The following is a 16,395-nucleotide window of genomic DNA, read 5'->3' on the forward strand; positions in this document are numbered from 1 at the left end:
TTTTTTTTTTATTTTGCAGCGTTTTTTTACCGTTTCCCATTTGGGAGAATTCTCGTTATTTCCTGTCCTATAGCCAAAACAGGAAGTGAGAGAAAATCCCAGGGTCACCAGAACTAATATCCCCATTGGAAGAATTCCCCCCAGTGACAATTCCAGATTTGGTATCTTCTTTCATTTTCACACTAGGTGATAACAGGACAAATAGAGGATGAATCTCCCGAAAAGGCATACTCCCTTCCATTTCAGCACTAAACAGCGGGGGGCACAGGCATCTGACTCTCCTAGAAGTGTCAAATGCCAAAGATACTAATGGAAAAGGGCATGCAAAAACAGGTTGGAGATGTGGGCAACTGGAGAGGTGGGTATAAGAGCTCTTCTATTGCAGGGAGCTTTCAGTTGCATTTTTGGTTTTGTGTTATAGTTTTAGAGGTGTATTTTTGATTAACTTTAATCTTTAATCTACAATCTTTAAAGGCTAAGTTCAGCCTTTAGGAAAAAAAAATGTATGTACATATTTCTGTAGAAAAAATGTGCATTTATATTTTTTTCCTACAGGAGTCTGCAAACCATTTCACGTGTGATCAGTGGATCAGCTTTCTTGCCCATACCTGTGTAGGAGCTTTCTGTTAGAAAGTGTGAATGAACTATGAGAGCGCTTATCAGCGCCCTCGCAGTAGATTGAGAACTACGAACTGTCTGCTGAGGTGGAAGAAGGAACTTGTTTCTTCATTCACAGATTACTTCCATCCTTTGGAATATTCTCAACTGATCCCACAGAGTTCTGAGCACTTTGTCGGTGCAAGAGTCTTGAAGTGGCATTGAACCAACATTTTGGAGGGTCATCTGATCTGAATTCAGTTGGACAATGCCATGGCTATGAGGTACATAAACCATCAAGAAGGAACCAGTAGTCTCACCTGAAAGGAGTACTGAGGCAGAAATGTTCTCCCTTTTCAGGAAACTACATACAACAGACTACTGGTCCTCCATCAGTGATGATCTACCTGCATTGTATAAAGAAGCATCACTGAGCATAAAAATAAAGTATGTAATTAAAAAGGAAGGTTTTGTTAAAAATTTCATTAGCATGTGACTGAGGGGAGAAAATAGGGAACTAGAGATCTCAAAGTATAAGAATATTTAACTTCAGCTTTAAAGCTAGTAGGTTTACTTTCCACAAGCACACGGTCTATTATTAGATGTGGAAGGCATAATTCAATTGGTGTAAGTCTGGGGTCTTTTATCACAGGAGTGTGGGATGTATCCTCTTCTTTTTACAGCTGGGTTTATACCAGTTTTTGGCTGTTTGGCTGTATCAATGGTCAGGTTTCTGCCTTTTCCATTCCTTCGCTCTTTGTTTAAGATCTATGTACAAGTGATCTTCTATCTGAATCTGATTCTTTCTGTGCTTCAGAAACCACCATTTGAACCCACAAAAGGCATTCACCTTTCTTCTCTCACCCTCAAGGTGATTTTCTTTGTAGCCATCACCTCTGCGAGGCGAGTGACTTATTGTCCCAAAAAACTTTTTTTGGTCTTGCATAGGAACAGGGGGATGTTAAGGCCCAGGGCTTCTTTCTTATCCAGTGTAAGGTAAGGTAGTTTCTGCCTTTGCCTCAGCCAGGACATTTGCTCTCCTGTCCCTCCATCAAGCTCCAGTTCTTGTGATTTGGGCTGTGCAGGACTATCTCGCAATAGCTGCTTCTTCCAGAAAGAAAGATTCTCTCTTTGTCATCTTGGGTGGGCCCCAGAGGGGTACCCTAGATTCTTGTCCCACCATTCTAGCAAGTTTATGGTCCCAAGGACCCCCCACACACACACCCACACACACACACACACACACACACACTTTTCCTAAGCCCCCCCTCCCAGTCCTTCTTTTTTCTCCTTTCTTTCTTTATAGGTATGATGTTTCATCCTTTATTAGATACCTTGTCTAACTTATACTAAGGTATGAGGTATGCTTCAAGATCTGGCAAGCTCAGTGACCTTGGGTTTACGCTGTTAAGGTCTTTTCACATACAACTGGTTGCCTTACCCTTCCATCAGTGTTTCTTTTTTTTTGCCATTTGTACTTGCTTTTGTGGGCCCTTTAAATGTGCCAGTCTATCTGGTTTACTGTACAAATTATTATGCTTTGTATTCTTTGTAAAATATTCAATACTTCAAAAATAAAGAAAAAAAATACATTCTACTAGATCTGTGAGCACTTCTTGGCCTTTTTTGGCATAAAGAAACTGTTTTCCAGATTTGAAAGGCTGTCACTTAGTCTTTGATTCACACATTCTACCATGTGGATGTTTTGTCCTCATCTGATACCAGCTTCTGGTGTAAGGTCCTGCAGGTAGTTCTTTGCGCTGCACACATTTTGCAGTTCTCTGTGGTTTTCTTGGGTCTGTTATCAATTGTTTGCTGTGTTGCCCACCCCTCAGTTGGAATGCTTTTGAATCGCCCGCCTGTTTGCCATCTCTTTCCACAGTTTCCTGGATTCCCTTCATGCTTTGCAGCTTCTCCACTGCTGTTTATGTTTGATTTCTAAAGACTGCATATTCTATGTTACTTTGCTGCCTGCAACCAATTTTTCCTGTACTGACTCCACCCCCTGAAACTTCTCCCCTCAACACTTTTATAGTTCCAGAAAGCATGCTCTGTCAAATGTGTGACACACCAGTGCCTATGTTCCGTCAGATTAGGCGACCCATCAAATCTTGTAACGGAAGTGACCTTCTGTCACAGCCATCTTGGTACACCCCGCACTAATAAACAGTAAGCCTACAGTCTGAAGTCGCCAAGTGCACATCTTTTTACACCCACCGAAGTCTTGCATTTCACACTTATTTTTACAGTAAACTGAGCTTGTATCCTTAAATAGAGTATTTAAAAGTCCATGACACTGTTTTGATGTTGAATTTTAAAGCCAGTGGTGTTCTGTCAGATTAGCAAACATGTGAGATCAGCAGGCTTGCCGTTGCTTTTTAAAATTCAACATCAAAACAGTGTCACGGAGTTCTAAGCTCAGTTATTAGCTCAGTTTACTGGTAAAAATAAGTGTGAAATGCAAGACTTCAGTGAGTGTAAAAAGATGTCCGCTTGGCGACTTCAGACTGTAGGCTTAGTGTGGCCGAGTGTGGGGTGTACCAAGATGGTCATGACAAAACAAAATCTGATGGGTTGCCTAATCTGACGGAACACCTACTCTCATTGCATAGTGAATATGTGTCACAGAATTCAAAAAAGTATATGTGTGGTGAGTTTCACAAAGTGAACAAACTACAAAATTGTCCAGATTAATATGAGTAGGTTATAAATAACTGAAATACAGTGTATTTGATTTTACATTTTGACCATAAATACATTTTAATCACCACCAACACACTAACTCACTCTTTTATCTGCTGACAGGAGAAAAGTTGGACGCCCAGGCCCTCCTCTTAGTAAAACTGCCCGCGTAAAATGGCAGACTTTAGAAAGGAGGGTTCATGAAGTTGTTTTACAAAGGCTTACTCTACTCAACCTGGAGAACGACATGGAAAGGCTTCTGAGAGTGAGTATGAATATTTGATCATTTTGTACAAATGTTTTAAAGGCTTTTTCTCCAGAGATATTTAATAAAATAGTTATTACTGAAAGCAGGTGCAACTAATCCCTTGATAATGGATCAACAATTGAGATAGCAACGATCATAGAAGGTGTGAAAACTGCCTCATAGAGAGAGTTACTTGGGGGGTGGGTGGAGGGAATGGAGGGAAAGGGAAGGACATAGGCACAGTGTGTAGGATGTAAATATAGCACAGTACTCTATATTTAAAATCATTTTAAGGTGACCATTAGTATTATGTTCACTGCCCCACCCGGTCACCGACATCTGGTCCTGGGTACCTAAAACAACAATTGATTCTTTATACAATCTGTTATGAAGTTTATACGAGGATGAGTAATGAAGCCAGATACACCATAATTTGAGGTGTTTATCCCAAGTGTCTCCTTGTCTAGCCTGCATCTCCTCCATGAGCATGGCGTCATTGAGCATATCAATCCACTTATGAAGGGGGGGCAACCACAGATTTAAAATTTGCAGAGATTTTAAATTGAGTTTGTGTCTGCTGAGAACACCAGCTCCTACCATGCACGTATGCCTGTTTTCAAGTTCAGTAATGAAACTGAAAATTTACTGTGCACATTTCTCAAAATAGACAATAGCACATTTCTGCTTAGGAGTGCATTTTGTTTTTTAGAACAGTGTAATAAACTGTCTTGATTCTTTTTGTTACATTTCTGTTGTTTAACCCTTTTTGTTTCCAGAGGTCAATGAAGCTTAGATACCCAGGCTAAACTTAGTAAAGTCAGTATGTGTTTGTAATTTGACAATAACTAATATGTCACTTTAAATAATTTGTACTGTTTGTATGGGCATACAAATCTGTGGTTGGCACACTGTTTTAATAAAAATCCGTGATTCTTTTTTTTTTTTTTTTTTTTTTACATTTTTATTGAACAAATTTTATATATTCCGAGTACAAAAGCATACATAAACGTCAGGTGTGCAAAAGTACACATCTTGACACGCTACAAAAAAAGTGCACATATGAGTACATCCAATTTGGCCCAAAGGACAAGTGTTCATTTCAGAGGGGGCTCTATGTGTACTAGATATTTTTGTAGGTTTGGCGACAGTTGTGGTAAGGTACTCCAATAAAATTTGAGTAAGAAAGAATATGTTTGAGTAGGGAAAAGGGAAGCAGGGGTTGAAGGGATCAAGATAAAGAGTTGGAATTTGCTGGTACTAACACCTACGCATGAAGTGAATCCCCAAACCACAGTTCACGGAGTGTTAATTGATTAATGTTTTTAATACTATTATTATTTGACAATTATTTATATAGGCACATTACCATCTTAAGGTTGCAGCAGTATCTGCAGTCTGAAAGCTTGGATATGATCACTGTGTCATAGTTGACATATGAAAGTAAACGTGCTGTTTGCATCCTGATACTGTCAGTGACAAATGGGTTTTACAGCTAGCATCACTGCACCATGTTAACGGCTAGCTATCAAAGTGTAGACATAGAATAATATTTCTAAAAAGCAAGGAGCATTGTGCTTTGTAACATTAAAGTGGATGTAAACCCACTGTCTTTCTTTCTAAATGACTGCCATAGTGGTTATCTGTAAGGATATTTATGCATTCTGCATGTATCCTTACCTGTCAAATGTCTCCCCTCTGTCTGTTATGAGACCCAAAAAACTGCAGATTCTGTGGATGGGTCTGTTGTCTGCAGCTCGGTGGGTGAAGTTGTGATACCAGTAGACTCCCCGCCCACCTCTACACTCCCCTTGTCAACATGCATTTTCTCTTGTGTATTTCTTACACTGAACTTCTGCTATGATCACTAACATCCAATCAAAACCCAGAAAAGTCACCACATGACTTCAGTATGCCCAATCATGCTGGGATGTGGAGCAGCCAATCCTGGGAGAGCTGGAGTAGAAAGGAGGAGGGGATCTGAAGTACACAGAACTTGACTCTCATGCTAATGCATGAGAAATGTATATCACCTGTCACTCACAGCAAAGGGGAGAAGTTGACTCCTATTTCTCTGTGTGGCAGTTCTTATCTCACTGAAAAAAAGATAAGAGGACTGCTCAGAGCTGGATTAACTCTTTGTGGTGAGACTGGGCAAGATGACAAAAATCCTATACTGTAAAAGGTGGCAGCCTTAATTTAACCACTTCAGCCCTGGACCAATAAACACCTTAAGGACCAGAGGTCTTTTTCCAATTTCGCACTGCGCTGCTTTAACTGGTAATTGCGCGGTCATGCAATATTGCACCCAAACGAAATTTGCGTCCTTTTCTTCCCACAAATAGAGCTTTCTTTTGATGGTATTTGATTGCCTCTGCGATTTTTATTTTTTGCGATATAAATGGAAAAAGAGCGGAAATTTTGAAAAAAATATATATTTTCTTCTTTTTGTTAAAAGAAAAATCGAATAAACTAAATTTTAGTCATACATTGAGGGCAAAATTTATTCAGCCACATGTCTTTAGTAAAAAAAATGTCAATAAGCGTATATATTTTTTGGTTTGCGCAAAAGTTATAGCGTCTACAAACTAGAGTACATTTTCTGGAATTTACACAGCTTTTAATTTATGACTGCCTATCTCATTTCTTGAGGTGCTAAAATGGCAGGGCAGTACAAACCCCCCCAAATGACCCCCATTTTGGAAAGTAGACACCCCAAGGAAATTGCTGAGGGGCATGTTGAGCCCATTGAATATTTATTTTTTTTGTCCTAAGGGATTGAATAATGACAAAAAAAAATAAAAAATTTACAAAAAGTTGTCACTAAATGATATATTGCTCACACATGCCATGGTTATATGTGGAATTGCACCCCAAAATATATTCCGCTACTTCTCCCGAGTATGGGGATACCACATGTGTGGGACTTTTTGGGAGTCTAGTCACGCACGGCACCCCGAAAACCAATCACCACCTTCAGGATTTCTAAGGGTGCAAATTTTTGATTTGACTCCTCACTACCTATCACAGTTTCGAAGGCCATAAAATGCCAAAATAGCACAAAACCCCCCAAAATGACCCCATTTTGGAAAGTAGACACCCCAAGCTATTTACTGAGAGGCATGTTGAGTCCATGGAATATTTTATATTTTGCCACAAGTTGCGGGAATATTACAAACTTTTTTTTTTTTTTGCACAAAGTTGTCACTAAATGATATATTGCTCACACATGCTATGGGCATATGTGAAATGACACCCCAAAATACATTCTGCTGCTTCTCCTGAGTACAGGGATACCACATGTGTGGGACTTTTTGGGAGCCTAGCCGCGTATGGGACCCCGAAATCCAAGCACCGCCTTCAGGATTTTTAAGGGCATACATTTTTTATTTTACTCCTCACTACCTATCACTACCTATCACAGTTTTGAAGGCCATAAAATGCCAAGATGGCACAAAACCCCCCCCAAATGACCCCATTTTGGAAAGTAGACACCCCAAGCTATTTGCTGAGGGCCATGTGGAGACCATTGAAATTTTTTTTTTTTTTGTCCCAAGGGATTGAATAATGACAAAAAATAAAGGGATACCACATGTGGGGGACTTTTTGGGAGCCTAGCCATGTACGGGACCCCGAAAACCAAGCACTGCCTTCCGGTTTTAAATATAAAATACTACCAAAAAAACTGTTAGCGATCGCAGGGATCAGGCCTGACTCTGCGATCGCTGCAGTTATGTGTTTAGTGTTTTGTAAGTGACAGTGATCGATCGATACTGCACTTGGGTGGGCTGGGCAGAGGGGAAAAACGCAGGTGCTAGCAGGTATCTGGGCTGATCCCGCTAACAATGCGTTTTTTTGGAACCCTGAACTGCTGGGGACGCTAGTATAGATCTGATCAGATCAGATATTGATCTGTTCAGATTCTATACCACTACAGGAGGTTTATGCTTTGCGTGTGGGTGTTAGCGGTACTGGCACTAACCTAGCGCTGCCTGGGGCGACGCAGACCCTGACCCTAAAACCTAATTGATATCACCCGCCGGGTGATCAGGGGGTTAAACCTTTATTGGGTAATAAATGGTGGGTGCCCCGATGCTATAAAAAGCAAACTAACCAGGGTCACCCGTAACACTTATACGGTGATCAGTGGTGAAAGGGTTAACTAGGGGCAATCAGGGGGTTCAAATTTTTATTAGATAGTATATGGGGGGCCCTGGCACTATATAAAAACCTGACGGGGAACCTAAATAACTAACTGGCTAACCAGCGTCACCAGTGACACTTATACTGTGATCGCTGGTGAAAGGGTTAACTAGGGGCAATCAGGGGGTTAAAACCATTATTGGGTAGTATATGGGGGTACCTAACGCTATAAAAACCTGGCGGTGAACCTAAAAAAATAACTAGCTACCTAACGACACTAGTGACACTAATGCAGCGATCAGAAAAAACGATCGCTTAGTGACACTGGCAAAAGGGGGTGAAAGGGTTAACTAGGGGCAATCAGGGGGTTAAAACCATTATTGGGTAGTATATCGGGGTACCTAGCGCTATAAAAACCTGGCGGTGAACCTAAAAAAAAAACTAGCTACCTAGCGACACTAATGCAGCGATCAGAAAAATGATCGTTTAGTGACAGTGGCAAAAGGGGGGGAAAGGGTTAACTAGGGGCAATCAGGGGGTTAAAACTATTATTGGGTAGTATATCGGGGTACCTAGCGCTATAAATACCTGGCGGTGAACCTAAAAAAATAACTAGCTACCTAGCGACAGTAGCGACACTGATGCAGCGATCAGAAAAATGATCGCTTAGTGACACTGGCAAAAGGGGGTGAAAGGGTTAACTAGGGGCAATCAGGGGGTTAAAACCATTATTGGGTAGTATATCGGGGTACCTAGCGATATAAAAACCTGGCGGTGAACCTAAAAAAATAACTAGCTACCTAGCGACAGTAGCGACACTGATGCAGCGATCAGAAAAATGATCGCTTAGTGACACTGGCAAAAGGGGGTGAAAGGGTTAACTCTAGGGGCAATCAGGGGGTTAAATCTTTATTGGGGGGTGATAGGGGGCTACCCTGGCCCTAACACTAACTGCCCTGACAGTTTTAACTGTTACAACTGACACTGAATGCATTGATCAGTAAAGAAATGATCAATGCAATCAGTGACACTGTGACTGGGGGGGGAGGGGGGGCGATCGGGGGGGGGGGTTTGTGTACCTATGTGTACCTATGTGTCAGTGTAGTGTTTTGGTGCACTTACTTTGTGTCTTCTCCTCGTAGTCCGGTCAAAAAGACCGCCCCGAGGAGAATGACATCACTTCCTCCTTCCTGTGTAAACAATGCACAGTGGGAGGAAGTACGTCATTGGTCAGGAGCGATCCAGGGGGGGTGGCCAGAAACCAACGGCCATCCCCTCATCACGGATCGCTGCTGGAGGGAAACGGACCGCGGTATCCAGCGGGAGGGGGTCCGATCGGACCCCCCACCCGCTGGAAGGCAGGCACGTACATCTACGTGCTTGTGCCTGCCTGTGCCATTGTGATGACGTACAATGGCAATACGGCGGTCCTTAAGTGGTTAAAAACAAAATTTTGGGTTTACATCCAATTTAAAGTCAAACTTCACTCTCCCAATCAACATAGTTAGTCAGGTTGAAAAAAGACACATGTCCATCTAGTTGAACCATACAAATAAATAAATAAAAAATAATATCATACAATCCCATATGCCCAATCCTATAACCACATTGATTATTTGTAATCCTCAAGCCTCTAGCATTAGTAATAGATAGGAAAGTATATCATTTTTTTATTTATTTTTTACATTTCTTCAGTTACTTCCTGGTTTCTTGCCTAGGCAAATGTTGTCATATATCGCAGGAGTCTTCAGGAGGGGAGGAGAGGAGGACGGGTTTTCTCAGCTAAGCACACTCTCCTGCCTGCATGTTTGAGCTAAGGGCAGATGGATTCCAGGAAGTAAATGCTACATGAATCATTTGCTCTATATCAAAAATGCTAGGGGGTGCTTTTCAAAGTGATTTCTCAACAAAATAAAGGATGGAGACATAGATGGATGAGGGCGTTTTCTTTGAATAATAAAAATGAATTAAATAGCGTTTTTGGTTTGTGGTGCTCAGATGCAGTGAAGATCTGCTTTAATCTATAGATTGTGGATGGGAAATGGTTGATAAAACCTGCAACTAGGAGAGATAATAGAAATGCGTGCTATATTTAGGAAGATTGTTGTGATATCAGTTTCGTTTTTTAAGGTGTGTATACTAAACTAAAGAAAACAATCGGATGCGCTCACACAATCCAACCAACTTTATAATGTCTCCTGAGCCAGTTATTCCTCTAAAACAATGGTATCCAAACTGCAGCCCTTTGCTTACCTTTATCTGGCCCCTGGGGCAATATTCATCCCACTGACACCAACAATATGGCAATAATTCCTGCACTGACATCAACAATTGGGGACTATTCCTACCACAGACATCAATGATGGGGCACTATTCCTCCCACAGACACCAAGGATGGGGCTCTATTCCTCCCACTGACATTAAGGGTGGGGCACTATTCTTCACTGACACCAATGATGGGACAATATTCCTCCCACAACACCAATAATGGGGCACTGTTCCTCCCACCGACGCCAACAACGGGGCACTAATTCTTCCCCTAATACCAAAGATGGGACATTTTTTACTCCCACTGGCCATGGTCAGGCCACTAAAGTGTGAAGCACAGTAACCTGGCTCTTTGGAAAGTTTGGAGACCCCTGCTCTAAACAGAAGCGCTTAAGTCACATGTGTGCTGAGGCAACTGAGGAAAAAAGCAGGGTCACCAACATTGGGGAAAACAATATCAGCTGGACAAGATTTTGTAACCTGACCATTTTGATCCTTGAGAATGCAGATTCTCTCACTGCCTTAAATATAATAGATTGTTGCTGGATTCAGCAAAAAATAAAGCTAGTTAGAGATGTCTGTGTGCTCCTTAAAGTATTTCTGCCATTGGAGAAGCATATGTACTGCTATCACTGTCCTGCTTATAAAGTCTATAAAATCCTAGATGCCTGGCTGTGTCCAAATGCGTTTTTTGCTGTTCTAGTTCCAGACTAGCAACACAGGGAGTGTTGAATCCAAAGCATTAGTGCAACAGTGGGCGTAACTAACATTTTCAAAAGGAGAGTTCAGCAATGGCAGCCTTGGAAATGTTCCCATGCATTTAGTCTAAGTTAAATATCTTAAAAAATAAGTCCACCCAGAACTGATATTTTCAGTATGGGTCTTAATCATCCACTAACTTCCAACATCACTTGAGGCCCAAGGGACATGATCTAGTTGGTGGGATTTACCTTAGGTAGTCTGACTCTTTAACACTCCTTTAGAATTAAAGTCATAATCACCATTTTAATGTGACCTGTATCTCAGGGCACCATATTCAACTCTGCTACTGTATCTCCATTGGATAAAAAACGAACCATTGTTTTCTAAGTATATTTATTTTAAATGTGCTGAAGACAATAAATGTGATTCAGCATGTGTTGTAACCTGCTTCTGAATTTTTAGGAAAAAGAGCCCTGCAAGGTCATTTACCTGGTAGACATTCTAGATATAATATAATTGCAACCATCACAGTTTTGATGAATCCTTTTCTCTACATTTTTTTTAAATAGAAACGTGAGGAGCTTTCACTTCTACAAGAGGCTTTGCTGAGTCGTACAGCCATTCCCCCAGAGGCAGGTAATGGAGAGGATCGGGCACAGCAGGATGTTGTAGAGGAACTGGAAGCCTTAACAGCGAATATAGACTATATTAATGACAGTATTCGAGAATGCCAAGCCACCATTGTACAGATGGAAGAAACCAAGGTATCTCTCTAATCATAAAGGCACATGTCAATCAATCTCATGGTATGATTCTCTTCCATATGTCAACCAAAATGACCATGCTTGCAAGATTCCCCTAATTATCAATGTTGAGACACGCAAATACAACAAACCACAAAATCCTGTTCCATCATGATTTACTTGATCTGTGTGCTCATACCATATAATACTTTATGTCAGCAGCAAAACTGTATGTCCATAATTGGTCTTCTGTGTAATTTCATGCATTCCTTATTCACTGGTTCTCATGTACTTTTTCAGTAACCCCTAATTATTGAAGAATATCTAAAATTAGCTACAAGGGAATCTCAACAAATAGTTTGCATACAGTATGTAGAAGTAAATGTTTTATTATATAGATTGTATAAAAAAAAAAAACGTACATTTTAGTATTTTTTTGTATGAATGATTAATGCAGAAGATTACAAGCGGAAATCTTTAAACCATCTTATAAAAGGGAAGTACCTCCATCAATTTTTTATTATTGATAAAGTAATCCTTCCTCAAACATATCGTAATCTGCTACAAGGTGCCAAGAATTTATGACATGCATTTAAAATGGAATAGGTAAACAAACATAGCTCGGTAGTAATTATCCAGCAAGATTTTAACATCAATCGACACCTCTAGAATCTGCCCATAGATTCCGAGAGCTGGTGGTGTCCGTAATATAGTTAGTAATTACTTTATTATGCTCGTGGTCAGTCTAAATATGTCTAAGCAAAAACAGTTTGGTGTGTCTGTGTTTCTATTATTTAAATTACTTTCATTTAGTGGTAGATGGTAACGAATGGCTGATTTGAAAGACAAATGCTCTCTCTGAGTTAAAGTATTTAATATAGGAAGTGTTAAAGAATTATCGCTCTCATATTGCAAGCAGGAGCGAGATCCATTGTTTTTTAGTACCATGATAAACAAGGAATACAATTAAAAGTAACACTATTTGAACCTGTTGAAGAAAAAGAAAAGGTATAAGAGATGAAAAAGAAAGAAAGATAAAATCTCCTATATCTTAATGTGGGCTGACAACACTAAGTCCACAAATATGATGTGTGTTTTCAGCCCACAATAAGGCTTAAAGGGGTTGTAAAGTAATTTTTATTATTTTTTTTAAATAACAAACATGTTATACTTACCTCCGCTGTGCAGCTCGTTTTGCACAGAATGGCCCCGAACCTGGTCTTCTGGTGTCCCTCGGCGGCTGTCTCGGCTTCCCCCCGCAAGTACTTCTCACGTTTATGCGAGCTCCCTCGCATGGTGAGAAGTACTTTCGGGCACGCTCCCGTGACACAGCCGGCGGCTATAGCCGCTCACTGTATCGCTCGGCCCCGTCCCCGGCACGCCGCATCATTGGATGTGATTGACAGCAGCGCAAGCCAATGGCTGCGCTGCTTTCAATCCATCCACTCTAGTCAATCAGCAGCCAGGCTAAGTGGCGAAGAGGATGTCGGAGGCGAGCGTGGGACTTTCGAGGGGTCGGGTAAGTAAAACGGGGGGCTGGGGGAGCAGGCACTGTTAGATGTTTATTCACCTTAATGCATAGAATGCATTAAGGTGAAAAAATATTTACCTTTACAACCCCTTTAAAGTGGAACTGCAGTCTACTCACATAATTTGCAATAAAAACATCTTTGCCATTCTGAATCTTCCCTCCAACCACTTTGGCATATTATTTTATATATACTGTGATTCTGTACTTGCCAAAAATACAGCAGCAATCTCCCTCCACTGAGTCTGGCTGCAACCATTTTATCGGGGGCAGCTGAAGCTGCTACCCGTTCACTTCCTGGATTTACACAGATACACAGAGGCACAGCTCCAGCTCTGCAGCTCTCATTGGCCCTCTTATGACTCATCCCCCTCCATTCCTGGCAAACTCTCACGAGAGTGAGAGAGAGAGCTATGCATGATGTCATAAGCCTAGACTTTTTACCAGACACGAAACAGGAAGTGGGCTGTATAAGATATTTACTGGCAGAAAAAAAAAATACTATCCAAAGTTAAAACAACAAGGGCAGAAGATTTAATAGATGAAAGTTAAAAAAAGGTCCACTTTAAGAGTGCATTTCTGGTAGATGAATAGGTTGTTTTGTACTTCCAGGACCCTAACAATTGCATGTATTGCAGAGATAATTGTCGTATTTGTTTTTATTGTAACTAACTGGGTCCAGCAGAGTTTATATGAATCACAGCTTAACATAATTTATAAAACTTTGTTTGTATGCTGTTTAGGAGGACCTAGACTCAACAGATACTTCAGTGGTCATCAGCTCTTGTTCCCTGACAGAAGCACGACATTTGCTTGACAATTTTTTGCGTGCGTCTATAGATAAGGTAAAAGAAAATAATTGTGGAATATGGATGCATATAGTACAAGTGTTTGTTCACAGAATAGTCCAGTATAAAGATATTGCTTCTTTTGTCAGGGCTTACAAGTGGCCCAAAAGGAGGCTCAGATCCGGATCCTGGAGGCACGGCTTAGGCAGTCTGATATGGCTGGGTTCACGCACAGTCAGATGCTGCTGGAAAAATCTGAGTGCCAATCCACGTTCAATGGTGAGATACCTTTAATATAAAGGGATGTTATGTACTGTGGTTTCAGATGAGAGAAATGGAAAGTCTTTCAATTGTCCTAATGTTTCATAGTCAGTGTCAGTTTTAATTAAAAGTCAATTTGAAGCTTGTGCTGCAATTCCTTTGCTTTAAATAACTCTAACCACAGAGATGTGTATTACAGTGTGTGAAAAATCCTGCCTACCTTGAGGTTTCTGCATTACTAGAGAGCCTCTGAATGGCTAGCAAAGATATATGGAAACAAAGAGTAGCAATGATATCATGGGAAAAGTAGCTGCCCCATCCCTAATAGACTATTGGAAAGATATCTCCCATGGGACTTTGTTGCAGCAAGAGAAATCACACAATTACAATATATATATAAAAAAAATAGAAAATCTTTATTAAACAATGAATTCAAAAATAGCTGGTCTATACAGTTCACATCCTAATCGGTAAAACATTCCTACTAATCACACAGGAAGCAGGAATACATCTTGATTAAAATAAATTGCATATCCACCAAATCAACCCAAGGGAGATATCTTTCCAATAACAAAGGATGTATATCTATACATTTTCTTTTTCACCAGCTCTAAGACCCCTTTCACACTGAGGCGGTTTTCAGGCATCTTAGCACTAGAAATAGTGCCTGTAAAGCACCTGAAAACCGCCTGCCATTCATTTCAGTGTGACTTTTCACACTGGGCTGGTCCGCTTGTGCGACGTTAGGAAAAGTCCTGCAAGCAGCATCTTTTGGGGTGGATTGGGAGCGCTCTCAAAATGCCTGCCCATTAAAATGAATGTGCAGCGATTCGGAAGCGCTGCAACAAGAACAATTTCAACACCTTTGGCCACTAGCCTGGGTTAGAAGCGTCCAAAAAGCACCGCTTTACCTCTAACGCCCGGGCGGCCCCAGTGTAAAAAGGGTCTAACGTGCAACTTTTTATAATTCATTGTTGAAATCAACTTCAAACGGCAAAGCTTTAATGACACACCCACTTTAACTCTTCCTTTATAGGCCTGATGCACGCAGGTATATGAATTTATTCTCCAAATCTGCTCTATTTTTTTTGCTAGAACTTGGCAGAAGAAATCGCCTCTTATGTTGCATACGTACACGTATGTATGCAGGCATGGCCTTGAGTGGAAATGCTTTCTACTAGCAGGAATACTCATTTATTCTGGCAATTGGAATACATTTACGCTCATATGTTTATGCACATTTACATACATATAAACACGTGCACATGTAAATTATGCTCATAAGTTCCTCTCTGATCTCAGCTTTCGTGCAATTTTTTTATGCCTCTGATAGCTGATCTTAAGATACTAATCTAATGCCTGATGCTCATACCCACATATGCTAACATAGAATTGTGTTTAGAGGCATAAATAAAATATGCTGTATGCCTAATCAAACAAAAAAGTTTTTTTTTTTGCTTTTTATGCCCATGTGCTTGTGACTTAAGGTTATTTTTTGCCCACTTTTATTAACCCAAAGATTCACTTCAATGCATGGGTTTCCCTCATGGGGGGGTTTTAAACATTTCTGTGACAGAAAACAATTGTTCAACAGCCTTCTGGCTTACACTTGCCATGCTGCTGCAATGCAATGCAATCACCTAACAGCTTCCTGCCATACTGGTTCCCATCTGTCTGCTAGGTGGCGCCCTCCTGACTACTGTGCAGAGACTAAAGCTGGCCATACACCTATAGATTATCTGCAGATTTTCTAATAAAAGGGCAGCTGGTTGTTCACAAAATCTGGACCCAGGATTGGAGACTTATGCTGGCCATACACGTGTCGATTCCAAACTATTTTTCATTCGAAAATCACACCTTTGAATAATCTCTTGATTTTCAACCACTAGTGGGGCCGCAGTAATGGCCGATTTTGAGTGATCTGTCAATTTTATTTCTAAAAACTAAAAATTAACAAATTTCGAATCAATGATGGGAGAATCGTGCGAGAAATAATTGAAAAAAAATGTGCATGATCTTGTGACCTGGAAAGAAAAGATTCCTGGCCTCAAATGTTCTTTTCCGTAGCAACATGAGGTGAAATTAAAGGCTTGGTCTAATTTCAAAATCAATAGTGGCACAGTCAGACAAAACGTACAAATGTTTGATTTTCAATCGACAAATCGTTTGGAATTCCATCCATGTATATGGCCTGCATTAAGCCCTCCTAATTAGCACACGATCAGATTTTCGGACGACAGTTCGTCCGTTTTTTGTTGCATGCTAGTCTCATGTCCAAAGTGAAGAGGTTACTCACCATACGAAAATTCTCGTATGACAGAATACAACTTCGAAAGTGACATAATGGGGGTTATTTACGAAAAGGCAAGTCCACTTTGCACTACAAGTGCAAACTATAAGTGCAAAGTGTGCTTGAAATTGCACTGAAAGTGCACTTGG

At 40.6% G+C, this 16,395-nt stretch overlaps 1 protein-coding gene across 6 annotated transcripts in view; it reads left to right on the plus strand.

The window, feature by feature from the left end:
* Positions 1-16,395, plus strand: part of KIF21B (kinesin family member 21B) — a 157,178-nt gene that overhangs the window by 97,335 nt on the left and 43,448 nt on the right. For all 6 annotated transcript variants that reach the window (XR_013274487.1, XR_013274488.1, XM_077481484.1 and 3 more), the window contains exons 19-22: positions 3,403-3,544; positions 11,206-11,400; positions 13,651-13,752; positions 13,845-13,974. Coding sequence is in view for 4 of the 6 variants with exons in the window: in XM_077481484.1 (XP_077337610.1) it covers positions 3,403-3,544; positions 11,206-11,400; positions 13,651-13,752; positions 13,845-13,974 (569 nt within the window). In the remaining 2 variants the exon portion in view is untranslated. The remainder of the gene's footprint in view (positions 1-3,402; positions 3,545-11,205; positions 11,401-13,650; positions 13,753-13,844; positions 13,975-16,395) is intronic.

Source organism: Lithobates pipiens, unplaced genomic scaffold (assembly GCF_037356315.1).
Source record: "Lithobates pipiens isolate NorthernLeopardFrog02 unplaced genomic scaffold, aLitPip1_a1.2 Scaffold_16, whole genome shotgun sequence".
NCBI lineage: Eukaryota > Metazoa > Chordata > Amphibia > Anura > Ranidae > Lithobates > Lithobates pipiens.